Source organism: Rhinolophus hipposideros (assembly GCF_964194185.1).
Source record: "Rhinolophus hipposideros genome assembly, chromosome: 23".
Taxonomy (NCBI): Eukaryota; Metazoa; Chordata; class Mammalia; order Chiroptera; family Rhinolophidae; genus Rhinolophus; species Rhinolophus hipposideros.
The window spans coordinates 14771472-14791132 of NC_138069.1; the positions used below are offsets into that span (position 1 = coordinate 14771472).

The window sequence follows — 19661 nt, forward strand, 5'->3', positions numbered from 1 at the left end:
GCTTTTTAAGTCCTGACCATTCTACAGCAAAGAAACTGAGTCACTGGTATTTTCTCAGATTATCTTTTTCAAATCTCAACAAAAGAGATAATTTTATGCTAAACTATTCCAGAGCAAATAGAAAAGAGAGAAAAAATTTTTTTTAAGCTTAAAGCTAGCTGTGGCAGAAACTGCTGTCCCATGATGTGTTCTCCCGCTCTTCTACAGGAACAAAATTATTGCTTGGAAAATAAATGATAAAAACTACATTTTGGCCAATGTGATATAATCATCTGACAGCTTTTAGGATCCTCCTTAAAAGACTTCTCAGTGTCATCTGCCTCCTCTTCCAGGCCCCTTCTTCCACTCTGCTCTCTGGAATGCAGACCCAGCCATTCAGGATGGCAAGGAAAGGATGACTCCTTCGGGAGGTCATCGCACTGTGACTGGAAGGAACCCTGTGTCGAGCTGAAGCAGAGGTGCCACCACAGCCTGAGGCTGCTGACCTGAGGATGCGCGTATGAGAGAGAAATAAATGTCTATCTTACGTATGCCATTTTCTGTCACATGCAACCAATTCATAATATCTTGACCCAAACCAGACATATCCTTGTGTAATCTCCTCCCCTTACATGGGAGAGTATGACTTACTTCTAACCAATACAGCAAAGGTGGCAGGATCTATGTGATTCTGTGTATGTGATCACACTGTGTAAACACTGTAATGTCCATTTTTCTGATAACTCTCTCCCTTGCTGGCCCTGAAAAAGCAAGCTGCCACGTTGTGAGCTGTTTAGGGAGATGGCCACATGACAAGGAACTGAGCGCAGGCTCCAGCCATCAAAACACTGAGGCCCCTAATCTGACAACCTGCAAAAAACTGAATTCTACCAACAACCACGTGAGTTTAGAAAGAGATCCTTCCCCAGTCGAGCCTCAGATTAAACCCAAGCTACTGCAGGGATGCAGAAGACCCAGCTAAGTCATGCCTGGCCTCCTGACCCAGAGAAACTGATACGATAAGCACCCATTGCTGTAAGCAGCCAAGTTTGTGGTAATTTGTTAGGCAGCAATAGATAACTAATACAGTGACCAAGAAAATTCATTATATGTCATTCAAACACGTAAGGATAATTCACTATTAGGTAATACATAAATACAATTCACCCCAAGAGAGGTCACAGTAGTTATATACACGTATCATATGGTCACTTTGGTGGATGGCAAAAGGTACACAATTCACCATAAATTTATCTTAGAGCCCCTTCATGAAAATAAAATTGATGTATACATACTTAACATTAACGTAACACACCATAAACAAATACATACACAAATAAATTGATAGAGCAGACACACACATCAAATGTCAGCATCATGCATAATCGTGAAATACCAAAAGGATTCCTGTCAAAAATAGACACAAATAAAAGTCTCACCGCTACTACGAAAAAAGAAAAAAGTTTTCATTGGATAATGGACTCTGCAGGTATTACAACTGCATAAGTAAAAGAATAAACTAAAAAGCTGCTGGAAACAAGATGGTTTAGTAAGGTTTTTTTTAAAAAAAATAGTCAACTCTCATTCCCAACAATGGTGAATTACATTATTTAGACCTACCTATTCTTTAACAAACAAAAAACTGAATAAAATATTTAAAATATCTCCTTAAAAGCATCAAAAGGCAATAAAATGATTAGGAACTACCAGAGCAAAAGCTAAGGAAGTGAGGGAACACAGAAAAGTAACCAGAGTACTCATTCATTCAGGCCTAGAGCATTCATTGATTCAGTCAAAGTTGGGTTTTGGTTTTGGCAACTGTGTGGAGAAAGGGGGACACAGTCAAGATCTAGAGTCACCAAAGTCACCCCACATTTATCCAAAGAATATAGTCTTTTGGAGTCCTAGCTTTAAGGTGAATCAGAAAGACTGCACTGGTAATAATTAGAACAATGGACAAAAAGAGGAACCAATGAAAAAGAAAAAACTGACCACAAAATGTTGAAGCCACAATCCACAGTTTTACAGTGTAGGTTCCCAACCCTTGAATGGACTGGAAAACCTCAAGTTGTGAACCTGATTTGAGAGGGTTCCAGCTTATTAATTACCTCCAAACACCTGGTAGAATAAAACCCAAATACTCTCTGAAAGACCGCTTCATTGCAGGTCCCAAATAATTTTTAAAAATCAATGTGTAGTACAGCCAAAAATAACCAAGCACAGAAGGAAACAAGGCACCACTGATGAAAACTAGCAGAAACAGACCTGGAATTATAAAACGCGGATTGTAAAATAACTGTGTTTACAATGTTTGAATAAATAAAATGCATCTTTAAAAATATCTGCAGTAAATAAGAAACTAAAAGAAGGGATATATCAGACTTTGACAAAAATGAAATAAAAATTCTGAAAATTAGAACTATAAACACATAATTGAGCATTTAATGAACAGATTCAATAATAGATCAGACATAGAAGGGAAAAATAAGTAAACTAGAAGATAAGTTACACGAAGTTATCAAGAGTTCAGCAGAGATGTGACATATGAAAAATAGCTTTAAACAAAGGAAAACTAAATAAGAAGGTCTAACATATGTTTAATTAGAGTCTCAGAAAGATATGAAAAAGAAAGAGGCAGAGACAATATTTAAAGAGATAATGACTAAAAATGTTCTAGAACAGGTAAAAGACACAAATCAAGATTGAATAAATTCAATAAATTTCAAGTAGGAAATTAAAAAGAAAAAATCCACACCTAAACATATCATCATGTAAAAGTACAGAAAATCATAAACAGAGAAAAATCTTCAAGTAGACAGGGGGACCAAGAGATTATTTTCAAAGGGGTGACCAACTGACAGCTAACTTCTTAACAGCAACAACACAAAGCATAATGGAATGATATATTTAATTTGTTGAAAGAAAACAAATGTTATTATAGAATTCTATACCCAAGTAAAACTTCTTTTGAGAATAAGGACAAAATTAAACAATTTTAGATAAAACTGAGACAAAACAAAAGAATTTGACCTCGTATACGCATATGGGTGTGTGTGTGTGTGTGTGTGTGTGTGTAGAGAGAGAGAGACAGAGAGACAGAGACACTATCTCATGGTCAAGGTGCAGAATACATATTATTTTAGGCACAGGTGGAACATTTACCAAAACTGATCACATACTAACCAAACAGTCTCAAGTATTTTCAAATGACTGAAATAAAATTTCTCTGACCACAAGGTATCAATAAAAACGTAACTGGGGGGATGTAAAGTAAAGCATAGGGAATTTAGTCAATAATACGATAATAACTATGCATAGTGCCAGGTGGGTACTAGTCAGGGGGACCACTTTTTAAATTACATAAATGTCTAACCACTATGTTGTATACCTGAAATTAATATAAAATAATATTGAACATCAATTGTAATTGAAAAATTTTAAAAGCAGGGGGAGATGAAGAGGAATAAGAGGTTCAAATTTCCAGGGATAAAGCAAATAAGTCATGGGCATGCAATGTACAGCATGGGGAATACAGTCAATAATATTGGGATAGTGTGGTACAGTGTCAGATGGTTACTGGGTCACTTCTTTAGGTATATAAATGTTGAAAACTACAGTGTACAGCTGAAACTAATGTTGTATATTAGCTCTATTTTAATAAAAATCTTTTAAAAAACATAACTAGAAACTTTCCATCATATTTCGAAATTACAAAATACACCTAATTATAAATCATGAATCAAAAAAGTCATAACTGAAATTTAAAAATAGTTTGAACAATATTTAAAATACCACACATCAAAACTTTTAGAAGCCATTAAAGCAACAGTTAGAAGGAAACTCCTAAAATGAAAAATATAGTCATTTAAATTGCAACTTTATGGATATGATAAACACATTAGACACTATTGAAGAATCAATTGGAAAACAAAGTGGAGGAAATCATCCAGAAAGAAGCATAAGAAATGGAGAGAAAAAAATATGCAGTAACAGTTAAGAGATGTTAGAAACAGATGGTCTGATTTAATCCTCATGAAAGTATAAGGAGAGGAGAATAGAGAATATAGGGGAGAACTGATGAACCAGGTAATAATATAACGAACCAAGAAATTTCCATAATTGAAGTCTGAAGTAGCACACTGAGAGCCAAACAGGATAAATTAAAATAATTCACACTTGGAAATATAATAGTAAAACTTACTAATAATTAAATGCATCTAAATAAAAACTAAAAAGGTCAAGGGAAAACTGATTGCCTACAGAAGGAATAACTCTTAGACTGGCAATAGATTTTTCACCAATAACAACCAATACCAGCAGGATAACTAAATATACTATGATTCAAGCGGGAGGGGAAAATAATGACAGTATCAGGAAAAACTAAGAAAGTTTACCACACCCAGACATTTGCCGAAAGAATAACTAAAGGAAATTAAGCCCCAGAAGGAAAAAGTAGAAAAAGAAATCAGTAAACAATGATAAACATGAACAGCGTGAAATGTAAAATACTAGCATCGTGATAATAATGACTAATTTATGAAGTTGCTTAAAAACGAGGTAGAAATAAAATATTAGCTCTCCATGGAGAATGGAGACTAAAAAAAATTAAAGTAGAGCATTCTTAGAGTTCTTCTATTTTTTGAGGGGAGGTAGAAAACTTTACACGTTTAGCAGCCTAGTCAAGCATGTTAAAACTTAGAGGTAATCACTGAAAGCGATGGCAGAAATTAATCCAAATATGTAGACAATAAAAGGGAGAAGATTAAATTCACCCAATAAAAACAAAGATATTTAATTGTATCAATAAAACAAATTCTATCTCTACGCTGTGTAAGAAAAAGATATATCCAAAATATAATGGAGAAAGATTGAAAGAAATGGGATGGAAAAAGATATACCAAGAAAATACAGAAAGAAATCTGGTAGATCCAGTAATATCAGAAAAAAAGACTTCAATTTATTAGGGATAAACTTATTAGGGATAAAAATGATCTTAAGTTAATAATATAAGGTACAATTCACCAGGAAGTGGTAAGAATCCTGAATCTATATACATTTAACAAACTTAGCTCAAAATAAAGCAAATACAGGAAGAAACAGAAATACATAATCATAGTAAGAGATCTTATTACAAGTGTCTCAGAAAAGAAAGCGAGGCTGGCCACAAATTAGTAAGAAAATAGGAGACAAAAACAACTTATATACAAAATTTAATTCACATATATAAATATATAAAGCAAAAAAATTTTATGTGTCCATGTATCCAACAAATAAAAAACTCATTCTTTAGAAGTGATCACAGGACATTTACAAACTAACCACCCAAAAAGGGAAGTCTCAACAAATACTGAAGAATCATTACCATACAGACTATACTCTTTGCTCACAATGCAAAATATATACATAAAAATATGCATACATGGAAGGAAACACTATATTTGGGAAACTAAAACCACATTACTAAATAATTCATGGATTAAAAAATAAACTATGATATAAATTATAGAATATTTAACTAAAATGGAATTACAGGGAAAACCTGAAGTCTTACATTTATTTTCAAATACAAAATGACTGAGTATTAATGTTATGTATTCAACTTGAAAGTTAGAAAAAGAACAAAAGAATGAACCCAAAGAGAGCGTATAAATGAAAACAGTAGTTAACTGCAAAAATAAGTTCAATCAGAAATCAAAGGGAAAAAAAGGATTAACAAAATGAAAAGACTAATAGAAGATAAATCTCTAGCAAAACTGGCCAAGCGAAAAAGGAGATAAGCACAGAAAAATAATATTGGGAATGAGAAGGGAGACATTTTCATCTGCAGTACAGATGAAAATAAAATATCCTAAGACTTTAAACAACTTTGTCAGTAAATTTGAAAAATGAAATGAAATAAACAACTTTACAGATGAAAAATGATCAAAATTGACTCAATAAGAGACAGAAAATCTAGAGTCTTATAATATCAATAAAATTAAATGAGAAAAAAATATTAAACCTTCCCCCTCCCACCAAAAAAAGTATCAAGCTCAGCCGGTTTTACAGGTGAGTTTCATCTAGCCTTCAAGGAACTGACAATCCCATCTTATACAAAATGTTCCAGACATTAGAAAGAAAAGGAAAGTATTCCAAATCATATAAATCACTGTAGCTCTTATATAAAATCATAGAATAATATGATAAAAAAAGTCACATGGCCAATATGATTTATAATCACAAATACAAAACTTCTGTTAAAAATTCGCAAGCTAAATCCAACACAATATTAGAGATAATAATATATCACAGCCAAGTAGAACATTAGACAATCTCCTAATGCATTTCATCACATCAACATATTAAAAGAACCAAAATCATACAATCATCTCTACAGATACAAAAAGTTATCAATACAATCTAATACCAATGCATGATTGTTTTTTTAAAAATTGTAGCAAACGAAGAATAAAAAAGAATGTTTTTAGTCTATTAAAAACCTAAAATAAATATATTTACTGGTAAAATATGAGAATCATTCTCTTTAGAGACCGGAATAGGATACGAATGTCTACTACTAGTATCTCAATAAACACTGTATTAAAGGTGCTAAAATTGCAATTAAAAAAGGACAAGTGAAAGATTGAAAGAAATAAAGTTGTTATTTTTAGATCTACCATTTACAAAGAACATCCAAGAAAAAAAAAAGATAAACTATTAGAAGTAATAAGACTTCAGCACATTTGTTAGATATATAATCATACACCAGCAACAACAAATTAGAAAATGAAAACTAGAAAATGATCCAATTTGCAATAACAAATAGTGTAAGGTGCTTAAAGATAACAAAAGAGATTCAATACCTATATGGAAAAAATATGATGCTTTATTGAAAGATTTTTAAAAATCTAACTGGAAAGATATGCCATGTTCGTGGGTGGGAACACAATTTTGTAAATATGTTAATTCTCACAAATTAACCTATAAATTTATTGCAACATAATTGAAATATCCAGAGTTTTTGTGGACCCTGACAAAATGTGCTTAAAGTCTATATGGAAGATTAAAGGGCCAAATATATATGCAAGGCAATTTTAAAGAAGAATAAGAAAGAAGGATTTACCTGATATCAAAACTTATAAAGCCGTACTAATGAAATAATATGAGATTGGTGCAAAGATGAAAAAATGATGCCAATGGATCAGAATACAAATCCCTATAAATCAGAGAACTCGATATATGGTAGAGGAACTATTATAACTCACTGGGGGAAAGATAGACTACTCACCACACGGTGCCAGAAAAACTAGTTAGCTACATGGTAAAAAACTAAAATTAAATCTATATATCAGAGCATAGAAAAGTAAATTTTAGAATAAAAATTTCAATGTCAAAACTTTATATCTTAAAAGATAATACCTTTGTAACCTCAAGGTAAGGAAGTTTCTTGAAATATAAAGAGAACTATAAACAAAAAGATTGATAATTTTGACTTTATAAAAATACTTTTGGGCTGGCCCGGTGGCTCAGGCGGTTAGAGCTCCATGCTCCTAACTCCGAAGGCTGCCGGTTCAATTCCCACATGGGCCAGTGGGCTCTCAACCACAAGGCTGCCAGTTCAACTCCTCAAGTCCCACAAGGGATGGTGGACAGCGCCCCCTGCAACTAAGCTTGAACATAGCACCTTGAGCAGAGCTGCCTCCCAGATGGCTCAGTTGGTTGAAACGTGTCCTCTCAACCACAAGGTTGCCGGTTCAAATCCTCAAGTCCCACAAGGGATGGTGGGCGGCGCCCCCAGCAACTAGCAACGGCAACTGGACCTGGAGATGAGCTGCGCCCTCCACAACTAAGACTGAAAGGACAACAACTTGAAGCTGAATGGCACCCTCCCCAACTAAGATTGAAAGGGCAACAACTTGACTTGGAAAAAAGTCCTGGAAGTACACACTGTTCCCCAATAAAGTCCTGTTTCCCTTCCCCAATAAAATCTTTAAAAAAAAAAAAAGCTTTAAAACATCTATAACAGAAGGCTACATAAGCAATGGTATATGATCAACTGCATACCTGAAGGTATTTGCTATGCATATAACTGACAAATGTATCCAGGCTATATGTAATATATATGAAAATATATACATACACATATATATATATATATATAATATGTAAGAATCCCTATTACATATAATATATGTAAATACACCCAAGCAATAAACAAAAAACTCAATAGAAAAATGGACAAAAGATATGCAGAAGTAATTTTAAATAGTGGCAGCCCTGATGCCACGAAAACATACAAAAAATATGCTCAAAAGAAAAGAAGGAAAGGAAGGAAAGAAGGCAGCAAAGAAGGGAAGAAGGAAATTTCTGAGCAGCATGTACAGTATGATTCCAATTATGGGGTTGGGGGGAGTACTTAACCTCTATAGTAGTCAGGGAAGAATGAATTAAAAACAAGAATAAGATACCATCATTTCACACGCAAAGAACTGGCAAAAACTAATTAATACACACATATTTATCATGTATGTATTATTAAATACAACATATACTAGTAAAATAATACACATATACTATGAAGACAATAAATATGGTAAACTATAAGAAATAGATATAATACATGCAAATTTCAGAATAGTGTATTTTCTTCTCAGGGAGAAAGAAATAGAACTAGAAATTATTCTTTAAAAAACCTGAAGCAAATATAGCAAATTTTAGTTTATTAAATGTAGACAGTGAGTACAAGATTTTCTAAATTCCTTATGTTTGAAATTTTCATATTTTGAAATAATATGAAGACAACATTTATATACTCTTGCTATAAAATAGACTTTACTAAGTATGTCATAAAAAACAGAAACCATGAAATAAAGATGAATGATTTTGTATAAATAAACATTTTTAACTTCCATATAGAAAGTGCCATATAGAAGGCTGAAAGAAAAATTACAAACTTGGAAAAAATATTTGCGATACTAAAGGTTAATCCCTAAAATATAATGAGCTCTATTATTTTCACCAGTGCCCTGGGGCATAAACAGTTCTACAACTAATCCAATCAGCTCAAAGTTCTTCTGAAGGAATAGTTTCTGAGTCCCTGTTTGATGTCTGTTCTGACCCCAGGAGGGCTCCTCCCGACTGCCAGACTCCCTGGTTCCCTCCTGCAAATAAGCTGCCTGACAGTTTGGGCTGTGTCTTTGTTAAATCCATCCATCTCTTCCTAGTTGCCTTTCACCCACAACCTCCACAGTTCTTGAGAGTGTACTTTGGTTTGAACTTCTGCACATTCTTGCACATGAAGTCATTTCCAGCAGGAACAGATTAGGAGCTGTTTTATGGCCTTGCTTCTACCCCAGGCAAAATCTCTGAGCGAGGGTTCTGGAGCTGGGAGGGGAGACAATGAAAAGCTTCTCTCTGAGTGACATGTCAACTCTAGGAATTGAATGCTCAGTGGGTTGGGTGACAGCAGCCTGAGGTCCTCTCTGCTTGCCTCTCCTAGCATGCAACCCCTGCCTCGTGAGCCAGAGCAAGGGTGATTAGGGCCGCAGTATTTGCAGTGCTCCACACCCAAGGTACAGCCTCCATTCCACAAGTGGAAGATGGGCAGAAGGAGAGAGTCCCCACTCTGAAAGTACTAGCTATAACTCAGTTTCAGCAACAGGAAGCTCAAGGCAGTATAAGAAATACTCAAGTTCTGCACCCCCCAGAAGAAAGCCCTCCCACTGAGAGGTGGGGTACAGGGAGTCCTGTGTTCTATGCTGCAACAGTTTGGAGTGGAGTCACTACCTCACTGAGCTGAGAGTGGGGAGAGAGGGAGCTCTCTGGTTAAATAACACAGGTTCTCACCTAGTGGACCTAGACGGTATTGTGCTAGGGGAAATAAGTCAGACAGAGAAATACCATGTGATGTCACTTTTATGTGGAACCTAAAAAAACATAATAAACAAATAAACAGAACAGAAACAAACTCACAGAAAAAAAGAACAAACTGATGGTTGCCAGATGGAAAGGGGGTTGGGGAGATGGGTGAAAAAGGTGAAGGGATTAAGAAGTACAAATTGCCAGTTCAGTCACAGGCAGTGTAAAGTACAGCATAGGGAATACAGTCAAGAATATTGTAATAACTATGTATGTGTCAGGGGGTACTAGACTTATCAAGGTGACCACTTCATAAATTTTATAAATGTCTAATTACTATGCTGTATACCTGAAACTAATATAATATTGTTTGTCAACTGTAATTGAAAAAAATAAAAATAAAAAAATAAAATTGTGATTAAAAAATATCACATAGAAAAGAAATATTCTATATTTTACAAAAATAGTCTTCAATCTTTTCTACAACTGGATAAGTATTTCATGGAATAAAATTACACAGTTCATTCAACTAGATTCCTACTGATGGACGTTCGGGCTGGTTTCTGTCTTTTGCTATTACAAATAGCGCTATAATGAATAACCTTGAACATGCATACGTCTTTTTGTATTTTTACTAATGCATTTTAGAGGTATACTATTTCAAAGGGTAAATATACATGCAATTTTGCTAGATATTGATACATTTCTTTCTATAAGGGTTGTACCATTTTATAGTTCCTCCAGCAATGTATAAGAGCCTATTTCTCCACAGCTTTACCAACAGAAGATGCTCTCAACTTTTGGACTTCTGCCAATCTGACAGGTGATAAACAGTACCTTAGTGTAGTTTTAATTGGTCTTTCTCTTCTTATGAGTGAGGTTGAGCATTTTTTCATATGGTTAAGGCATTTACATTTCTTTTAGTGTGTGAACTATGTGTGTCTGGCTCATTTTTCTACAGGGTTGTTAGTGCGTTTATTCTCTATTTTTTAGGTGCTCTTTATATACATTAGGAATATTAATGCTATGTCTGTAATATAATTTGCAAACATTTTTTCTAGTTTATTATTTATCAAGACCATTTAGACTAAATTCTCAGCTTGGAGATTTTCAAGCCACAAAAGGAATATTATTTCCAGCCCAAATGCACTCTAGGGCTGGACTGGGTGACAAAATTTCTAGGGAATTTCTCTCCCTTCCATTCAAAGCCAAATTGCCTTAATATCTCCTTTTGAGTGGAAGATTTTCATTTTTCTAATTCTCCCTTTTGTAAGCTGTAGGCTTTGTCTCCTGTTCCCCAACTTACAAACCTGGGGAAACCAAAAATTCTTGGCCACCATGGAATGGCAAATGTCCCAGGATGGTGTCGTGCGGGGCGGCCTGCTGGCCCTCTGGTCCCACTCCCCACATAAGAACGCAGGATATGGCTAGGCCAAAAAGGAACACTCACTGAGCCATACATAGGAGAGTCATACTATTGTATTCTCTCTGCTGGCTGCGAGAGACACACGCAGTAGTAGCCACATGATTTGCAGTCCACCATTCACTTCTCTGTCTGCCAATCAACCAACCAATCAACGCAGCCCTGCTGTTACATCAGTAGCCAATTGGCTAACCAGTTACAGCTGATGGCCAACCAATCACAGTTGATGGTAATTCACTACCAGAGCCAGCACCTCCCCACCAGAGGCCAAGAGCCTGGAAACTGCTCTCTGGGACTCTGTCCCCACAGATGGCTGTAAGTTTCAGTGTTCCATTCTCTGTTAGGATTTGTGCTTTCCATTATATTTGTCTTTTGGGACATCTATCTCTTTCTTGCAGAGACATCACATATAGAATATGATGTTTTTAATTTTCCCTTTAGTTAGGCAAAGCAGTGGCCCTACAGTTTGTCAACTGAATTGGGCATTTAAGGAAATGTTTAAATATTTAATCCTGCATCTTCAGGTATTCTGAACCAAGAATGCTTCTTGAAAAATGTAAACCACCATTTATTAGACACTGAAGTCTCCCAGTTCTATTTTGTTTCGTTACTTATATTTATAATTAAAATTTAAACAATATGTACTCATTGGAAGAAAATAAAAATCAACCAAACTAGAAGAGAAAAATAAAAATCTTCCCTGTTCTAAGTGGCTTCATTCCTCCCACTGATTTTTGGTGATTTCAGCTTTTGTTAGGCCATTTAGTTTGGACCATGAAATGCGGCTCTAAGTAGCCCCATGAAACTTACCCTCTATAAGGTGCTGTGGGCAACACAGACTTGGGTACCAGTTTCCATTCTCAAGAAGCTTTCGATTTGGGGGAGGGGGAGGACAGAAGAAAGAACTGGCATACACAGAGAATTAGATGTGTGTTAGAGTCAGTTTAGCAGTCCAGACAGCAAAAGCTAATGAAGTTGAAAAGAAAGAACTTTGTAGGCTGGAGTTACGCATGAAAGAAATGAAGAAGGTAGTCAACAGCAACAAAAAACCTGAAGGCAGCCTCATCCAGGATGTGGAGGAGGCAGGAGCACATTGCAGAGATAGATTCAACAACAACAACAAAAAAAAAGCCAAAGGGACAAGTTCATTAAGCAAAGTGGTGCCTCCCTCCCCAAAATGAAGTCTTGGTTCTGCAGGAGTCAGGGTGACGGGTTAGACTTAGAGCTCATTTTCCATTTGTCATTCATCGCAATTTGCAAAAAGAAATCAAACTTTGAATGCAGTTTTAAGAGCTATATGATTGTGCAGCCAAACTTGGTTAATACGCTAATCAATTTATCAGACACGAAATGGTTTGAGCATCTCCTCTGTCACTGGAGGAGTATGAAAATTTAGCTCCTGGAGTCATGAGGTCAGAACTAGTACTAGGAGTCACATTTGAACTTTTATTCAGATGCTGGCATCTCCAAAGTCTGACCTCATCCCAATTTCTGACCTTCTATTTTCTGGGCCTTCAGCTGGGAAAGGGGGGTGGGAATAGCTACACACTCGTTTCCATGGCCTTCGATTTTAAAGGGTCAAGGAGCAGTATCTGAATCATCCACTATTACATCATTAATAATAAAGGCAGGACTCTATACTCAGCCTCCATAGGCTATCAGGAAAAACATTTCCTTTCCTAGGCATCAGTTTATTCTTTTGTTTCTTCATTCAGTAATTATTTTCTAGCACTCGATGCTAGGTCCTATGCTATATACTAGGGAGACAGCACGATTAAAATAGAAAAACAATCCTATGCTCCTCCTACTGTCTAATAGGGATTATAAACAGGTAATCAAACAGATATATACTTGCAAACTGAGATGAGTGCCATGAAGCAGCAAGGGGAATTTAAAAGATCCAAGAGAGAGATTCTGGAAATTTTATTAATATGAATGTGTTCAGTTAACAGAATAATGACTAACACTGGTTTTTAAAAAACAAAGACATTTAATTCTCTCCCACAATGAAGGTCTGGAAGTAGTCAGTCCTGAGCCTGAACTATATCTTAAAGGACTTAGTCTCCTTCTGACTTACCTCTATTACGCTCTCAGCATGTTGGCTGTTTGTCCTTTGCTTTTTGGCTCAGTGACCTAAGGTAACTGCTGCAGCTCCAATACAACTGCAATCAAGGCAGACGACGTAGGCAAGGCCTCCTCAACTATTTTTTTTATAAGGGAGCAAAATCCTTCCCAGAAACCTTCCCAGCAAACACCTCTTTATGTCTCACTGGTCAGAACTGGGTCACACGCCCACAGTTCTATGTCCATGAAGAATGGGATTACGTGCTTGCTTTAAACTACTGGTGGCTCATTTCCTAGCACTGGGAGAGGGAATCCCCTCCCTGAACATGTTGCTGCTCTCACAGTATCAAGGTTCCTTAAAATAGATTAAAAAAGAAAAGAAACAGTTGTTTAGTAGACAACAATAGTGGAAATAAAAATCCACAGGATTCATTTGCCAATGAAATAGGGAGAAAAAAGACTTAAATATCACTCAAAAGTTTCACGCTTGGGTAACTACGACAATCATATTGCCAAGAATAGATAAAAAGAGAATGTGGGAGGAAAAAGCTAGTTTGTGAGAGAAACGAAAGTGAATTCCACTTTCTTCTCCTTAAGTTTGAGGTGCAATTAGACAGAAAAGTCTGACAGAAATGGAGGATGGGACCTGGGAGACAGACTAGACTTCAACACTCACACTGGAGTCACCCACAATGAGGTAAGATTTGCAACCACAGTAATAGGTGGGACCCCTGGCAGAGCAAACGAAGAGAGAAAGAGAACAAGGTCAGGAAAATCTTGATGAATGGCTATAATTAGGAGTTAGTAAGATGATGATGGCACCATAAAAGGAAAGGGAGCGGGAGGGGTTAATTGATCTACTGGAACCAAGGGACACAATCACAAGGCAGCCAAGAAGTAAAGGTTCCAAACGGAAGTAGTGGTTGACATTGTTGACTGTTACAGAGAAGTCAATGATTCTAAAATACTCTGGAAAAATGTCAGGAATGGTAGAAACATAATGCTCATGTGCACTTATTTGGATCTTTTTTTTTTTCTATCTATTCTTCTGAGAAGTCTGGAAGGGAAGAGAAATACAGGATGGAAGGTTAGAGGCGATGGACAAGTTGGTGGTGGGACAGAGGTCCACGGATAGGTCATTGAGACCATTTGAGAGATAACAGGAAGGAGCCTAGAGAGAGGCAAGAGAGTGAGGAGCCCTGATGGTAAAGGAATTCAAACAGGAAGACATGCAGAGGCTGAAGGTCACAATAAGGATAAAACCCATGTTCAATAGGAGAGATGAAAATGTAAAGAGTTTAATGAAGGTATTCAGAGAACATGAGATGTTGGAAAAAATCGGAAGTGAGTTTCAAGGTGTCTCATGGATGACAGAAGATAAAGATCAGTGGAGTTGAGAATGTTGGTCACCAGAGAGCACACAGGAGACATCAGGAAAGACAGAGGAGAGAAGATACAGATGAGCTGAAATGCACTAAGGATGGCAGGAAAGAAATCTGGAAATTGGAGGCCAATAGATGAAGATAGGACACCAGCCAAAGGGTTCAAAATGAACTGGTAAAACTTCAGTGGGAAGAGTATAACTGAGGAAATTAGAGAGCCAACAAAGCATGGGGTGAGGGGGTGCAGGGTCAAGAGTCGGGGAGACATTCATTTTACAAAGAGATTTACGTAACCCAAAATCTGCTAAGGAGTTTCCAAAGGGGCTGCCAAGGAGAGCGCGGGTGAAACACAATCCTGTCCCAGGGACCCTTCATCACAGAACATAATCCCACGATGACTGATGCCACATGTACCTTTTACACCAGGCACAGGTCCACCATACCCTGCAACCTGTGGACAGTTCACACAAAAGTACTGTATCCAATGAGCAAAATATAAGTGCTAGCTCATGTGAGTGCTTATTATTATTACCTTATTATAGCATAATAATTCATATATACGCAGATGAGAATGGGAGTTATTAAAGATGGATATAGGACACCAAAAGTGACTGAAGCAAGGGCATGAGAACAGCCAAAGCCAGTGCTCCCTGGAGCAAGCATGCCAATTTCTTGGTAATTTAACTCCTGATAGTTAAAAGGTACAGGTTACATGTAGGGAAATGAGAGGCAAACAAAAGGAGGCAGCCAGTTTGTGAGAAGTAAAACCAAAACCATACGACAGAAGGCAGCACAACCTCTGAAATTCTCAAGGCCTTCCTGAGACTTCATATACACAGAAACACCAACAACCGGTCCAGGACTCCGCAGACTCCTGGTAGGTCAGACTGTAGACAGACACACAAAATTCCATCGTGAGATAAAATCAAGTCATAGGTAGGCCACTGAGAAATAACAGACTTGAAAAACAAAGGAGGTTGGGGCAGCCGGTTAGCTCAGTTGGTTAGAGCGCGGTGCTCTTAACAACAAGGTCGCAGGTTGAGCCCCACATGGGCCACTGTGAGCTGTGCCCTCCACAACCAGATTGAAATAACTACTTGACTTGGAGCTGATGGGTCCTGGAAAACACACTTAAAATAAATAAAAGTTAAAGAAAAAGAAAAGAAAAAGAAAGGAGGTTTAAAAAAAGAAACCATATGAAGCTGCCAAAAACATCAGACTCCTGTGTCCCTGTCTCCGCATATCTTCTTATGCAAGAGTTTGACCTGCCGTATACATGGGCAAAAAAACAGCAGAAAATTAGTCTCTGTGACCCATAAATAAGTGTGAATAATATTTAAATAAGGCCATGTAACGTTCAGTGGTCACATCAATTACATTTATGTTAACTCTTCTTGATCTTCACATTTAACACAAGGGAAAAGATCTCGTCTTCATCCATAAAAATGTGTGTGGAGGCCTTAGTAAGCAATTAAGACAGGTAGGCAAATAAACACCCTTATGAAGCAGCACTATTAGCACTAAGAGATATGCTATGTGGTAGAATGTAAGCCCCTTAACAGAAAATGAGGAAGTAAAGGTTTATACTGTAAAAACAAGAGAAATAAGAATTGCCTTATAGTGAAAACTCAGAAAAAGGACATATGATGAGCTTGATAATGTTACATCCCTTATCTCTGGCAGGTGCTTTATAAGCATTTTCACAAGACTTAGTATGTTATTTATAATTATACTTAGGTATATTGTGTTATTTCATATTCACTTAACCTGATGAAATGCAGAGGACACCTATGATTGTTCCTAGTTAACAAATGCAAAAGGTGAGGCTTAGAAAGGTAAAATCACTTGTCAATGGGCCAACAGCCAGGAAATGGTAGAGATTGGACTTGAACCTAGATTTTCCAACTCTAGGAACAGTGGTCTGCCTAATCCTCCCAAATACTCAAAACATCTAGACTTACTGAGGACTTGTTCTTACCCATAAGCAGAAATATAGAAGGAATGACCTTTAAATAACATCCCCCAAAACCCTGGGACTCCATGATTCCTTGAATACCCTCTTGACAAAGAGCAAGCTCATCTAATCACCATGTGAGTATACACACACACGTGGGGTGTGTGTACATGCACATATGCAGTCTGTGTACATGCACATGTGTGGTGTATGTGCATGCACACGTATGGTGTGTGTACATGTGCATGTGTGGTGTATGTGTACACACGTGGGGTGTGCTACACGCACGTGTGTGTACATGCACCTGTGTGGGGTGTGTACATGTACATGTGGGGGGTGTGTGTGCACGAACATGGGTGGTGTGTGTGTACATGCACACGTGTGGTGTGTGTGCATACCTGTATGCTGAGGGAAGGGAAGGAGCTGCAGAACCAATACATCAAGAGGAAACAATGAATATCAGACTAGAGCACAGAAACCTGCCTCTCTGCATAGAAACATTCTGACCTTGCATCAAGTTCCTCTTTGCATAAAACATTGACATTTTCATGATGTTCAAAAAGCCTGCTGTTGGCTTCTAAAAGCTCTGGCGCCATACCATGTTGTCACTGTAAGTGCCCTCCGGTGAGCCATCAAAAGCCTGGCTAGAACATTTTGAATACAGCAGTATGCTTGCCACCAAAAAATAAATTCAATATTTTATATTTATCTCTATTTAAATTTTAGTGATGCTGCATAAATGTTAACATGGTTGTACACTAATACAATCACAGAAAAGCCTTAACACCACATATTGGCATAACCCCCAGATGAGTTACGGCCTGCTAAGCAGGACCAATGCATACTTCTCAAGTCACTTAGTTAGTCCCCTTAACTAAGAAGTGACATCAAGATGTTACAGTTTCCCCAAAAATATGTGTTTCCAAAAGTAATGGCAAGGAACAAGTACAGAATATTTGGGGTTATGGCAAAGATTTCCAAAACGGGTCTGGGGAGAGAGGTTAATAATGTTGGATTTAGTTCTTTTATGGCTTGAGAAACAAAGAGTGAGCCTCAGTATGTTCTCAAAGCCTTAATGAGGCTAAGACCCAGGACTTCTCCAGAGCTGAGATCACAGCCACCAGTGACAAACTCAGATTCTCCACCCTTCTGGTGCATGTAAAGCAGAGATTTCCCTGGGCTTCCTGGGAGCCAGTCTGGGAGGTGAGATAAAGGGAGGTGGAGTGACTTGGAGGCCACAGCCTTGACTGTCAACTACACAACCACAGGACGACCAGGGCTTCCAGATCAAGGCAGGGTAGAGATAGGGAAACAAAAGTCTGCAGTGCTCTCAGCCTCTCCTCATGGGACAGTTCTAGCCTTCCCAGCTCTGCCCCTCAATTGACTAAGAAAAGATGCTGAAGTTTTTCAGGATGAAAAGACAAAAGACTGAGTTTCAAATTAAATAAAGATAAGCACGGATGAAAGGCAAAGGAAAGCTTTTCAAAACAAAGCCTCCAGGGGGTGGCCAGATGGCTCAGTTGGTTAGAGCACAGAGCTCTCAACAACAAGGTCGCCAGTTCAATTCCCACATGGGATGGTGGGCTGCGCCCCCTGCAACTAAGATTGAAAATGGCGACCGGACTTGGAGCTGAGCTGCGCCCTCCCCAACTAGATTGAAGCACAACGACATGGAGCTGATGGGCCCTGGAGAAACACACTGTTCCCCAATATTCCCCAATTAAAACAAAAAGCTTCCAACGGTAAAGATGTTCAGAACAGCCTTTCTCCTACCACATCATAATCCTTACAGCCAAGCAGGACGACCCTAATAGTCACCACCCTGATAGCCAGCAGCCCTGGCCTTGCAGCAAGAATCTGAATACTGGCTCCTGGTTCAGAAGCACACATGGTCCCAGGAACAGAGTTTCAATGGAAGGGATTATAGCGCCAATGGACCAGTTGCAACCTGAAGACGTCCTCACTTGTTTAGTATAATGATGTGGTGTCCACGTACCTTGATTCACCCACTCTGCGGCGATGCTATCTCCCCACTTCTCTTGCCTGATCAGTCTTCTAGCACAAGCCAGACGAACTGAAATTTAAACAACTCCCAACCCAGACAGTCCGATACCCTGACTGCCTATGGATTGGTTCCAGACAACGAAAGGAAAGACACATTCCCCCCAAAAGGCCCTCCTTTGTCAGGCCCCTCATTTATCCATCACCACACGTATGTAGCTTCACTTCCAAAAGGATCAACTCTTAGACATCCCCTTTCCTCTCAAATTCATGGTTTTTATTAGCTTTGAATGAAACACAGAATGTCATCTAAAATATATCATTAAATGTCCATACATGGAAGATGAGGGGAAACAGAGTCATAAATGATGACAACGTAGGTGAAAATTCGTATCTACTTGGAATAGGAGCAGAATCAAACTCTTACCCTGGTTTCATTGAGATTACCGTGAAATGTGGATAGGGATATGCATGACTTCAAGTGTAACCTATATCCAGGCCAGTCAGGCCAAGAGTAAAGCTAGAATTTACCTGAAGGGCCCAAACGATCCCGACCAATGGGATGTCTGTCCTGCTGCTCACCTGGAAAAGGCAGCCCCCAGCACAAACGCAGCGTACTCCTTTACCAGGGGCTCTGTGCTGTTCAGCCCGTTGATCACCACTTGAAGGCCACCGAAGGAAAGCAGGTCCCGTGCATTGTCCATCTGCAACAAAGGCACAGCTTAGCACAGTACAGCCATCAAGGAAAGAGGAGCTCTTCTTAGAGCCTTGCTTTTGGGGACTATTCAAAACCAAACTAAAAAAAAAAAATCAAATAAAAAGCAATGGTTGCCTTTCTGACTAACTAGGAAAGGATTTGAAGAAAACAAGCTAAATTTTTTAATAATCTTAAATTTGAGACTCTTAATTCATCTAACATGGTTTATGAGCACCTACATGGGAACTGGCAGAAATGGCACCTATCTATTGCTCATGCCAAACATGTCCTGGAAAGTTCTAATAACATGAGTCACAATGCTTA

At 37.8% G+C, this 19661-nt stretch overlaps 1 protein-coding gene across 5 annotated transcripts in view; it reads right to left on the reverse strand.

The window, feature by feature from the left end:
• SIL1 (SIL1 nucleotide exchange factor) overlaps positions 1–19661 on the reverse strand; it is a 186527-nt gene that overhangs the window by 47294 nt on the left and 119572 nt on the right. For all 5 annotated transcript variants that reach the window (XM_081035640.1, XM_081035637.1, XM_081035638.1 and 2 more), the window contains one exon: positions 19223–19344. In XM_081035640.1, coding sequence (XP_080891766.1) covers positions 19223–19344 — 122 coding nt within the window. The remainder of the gene's footprint in view (positions 1–19222; positions 19345–19661) is intronic.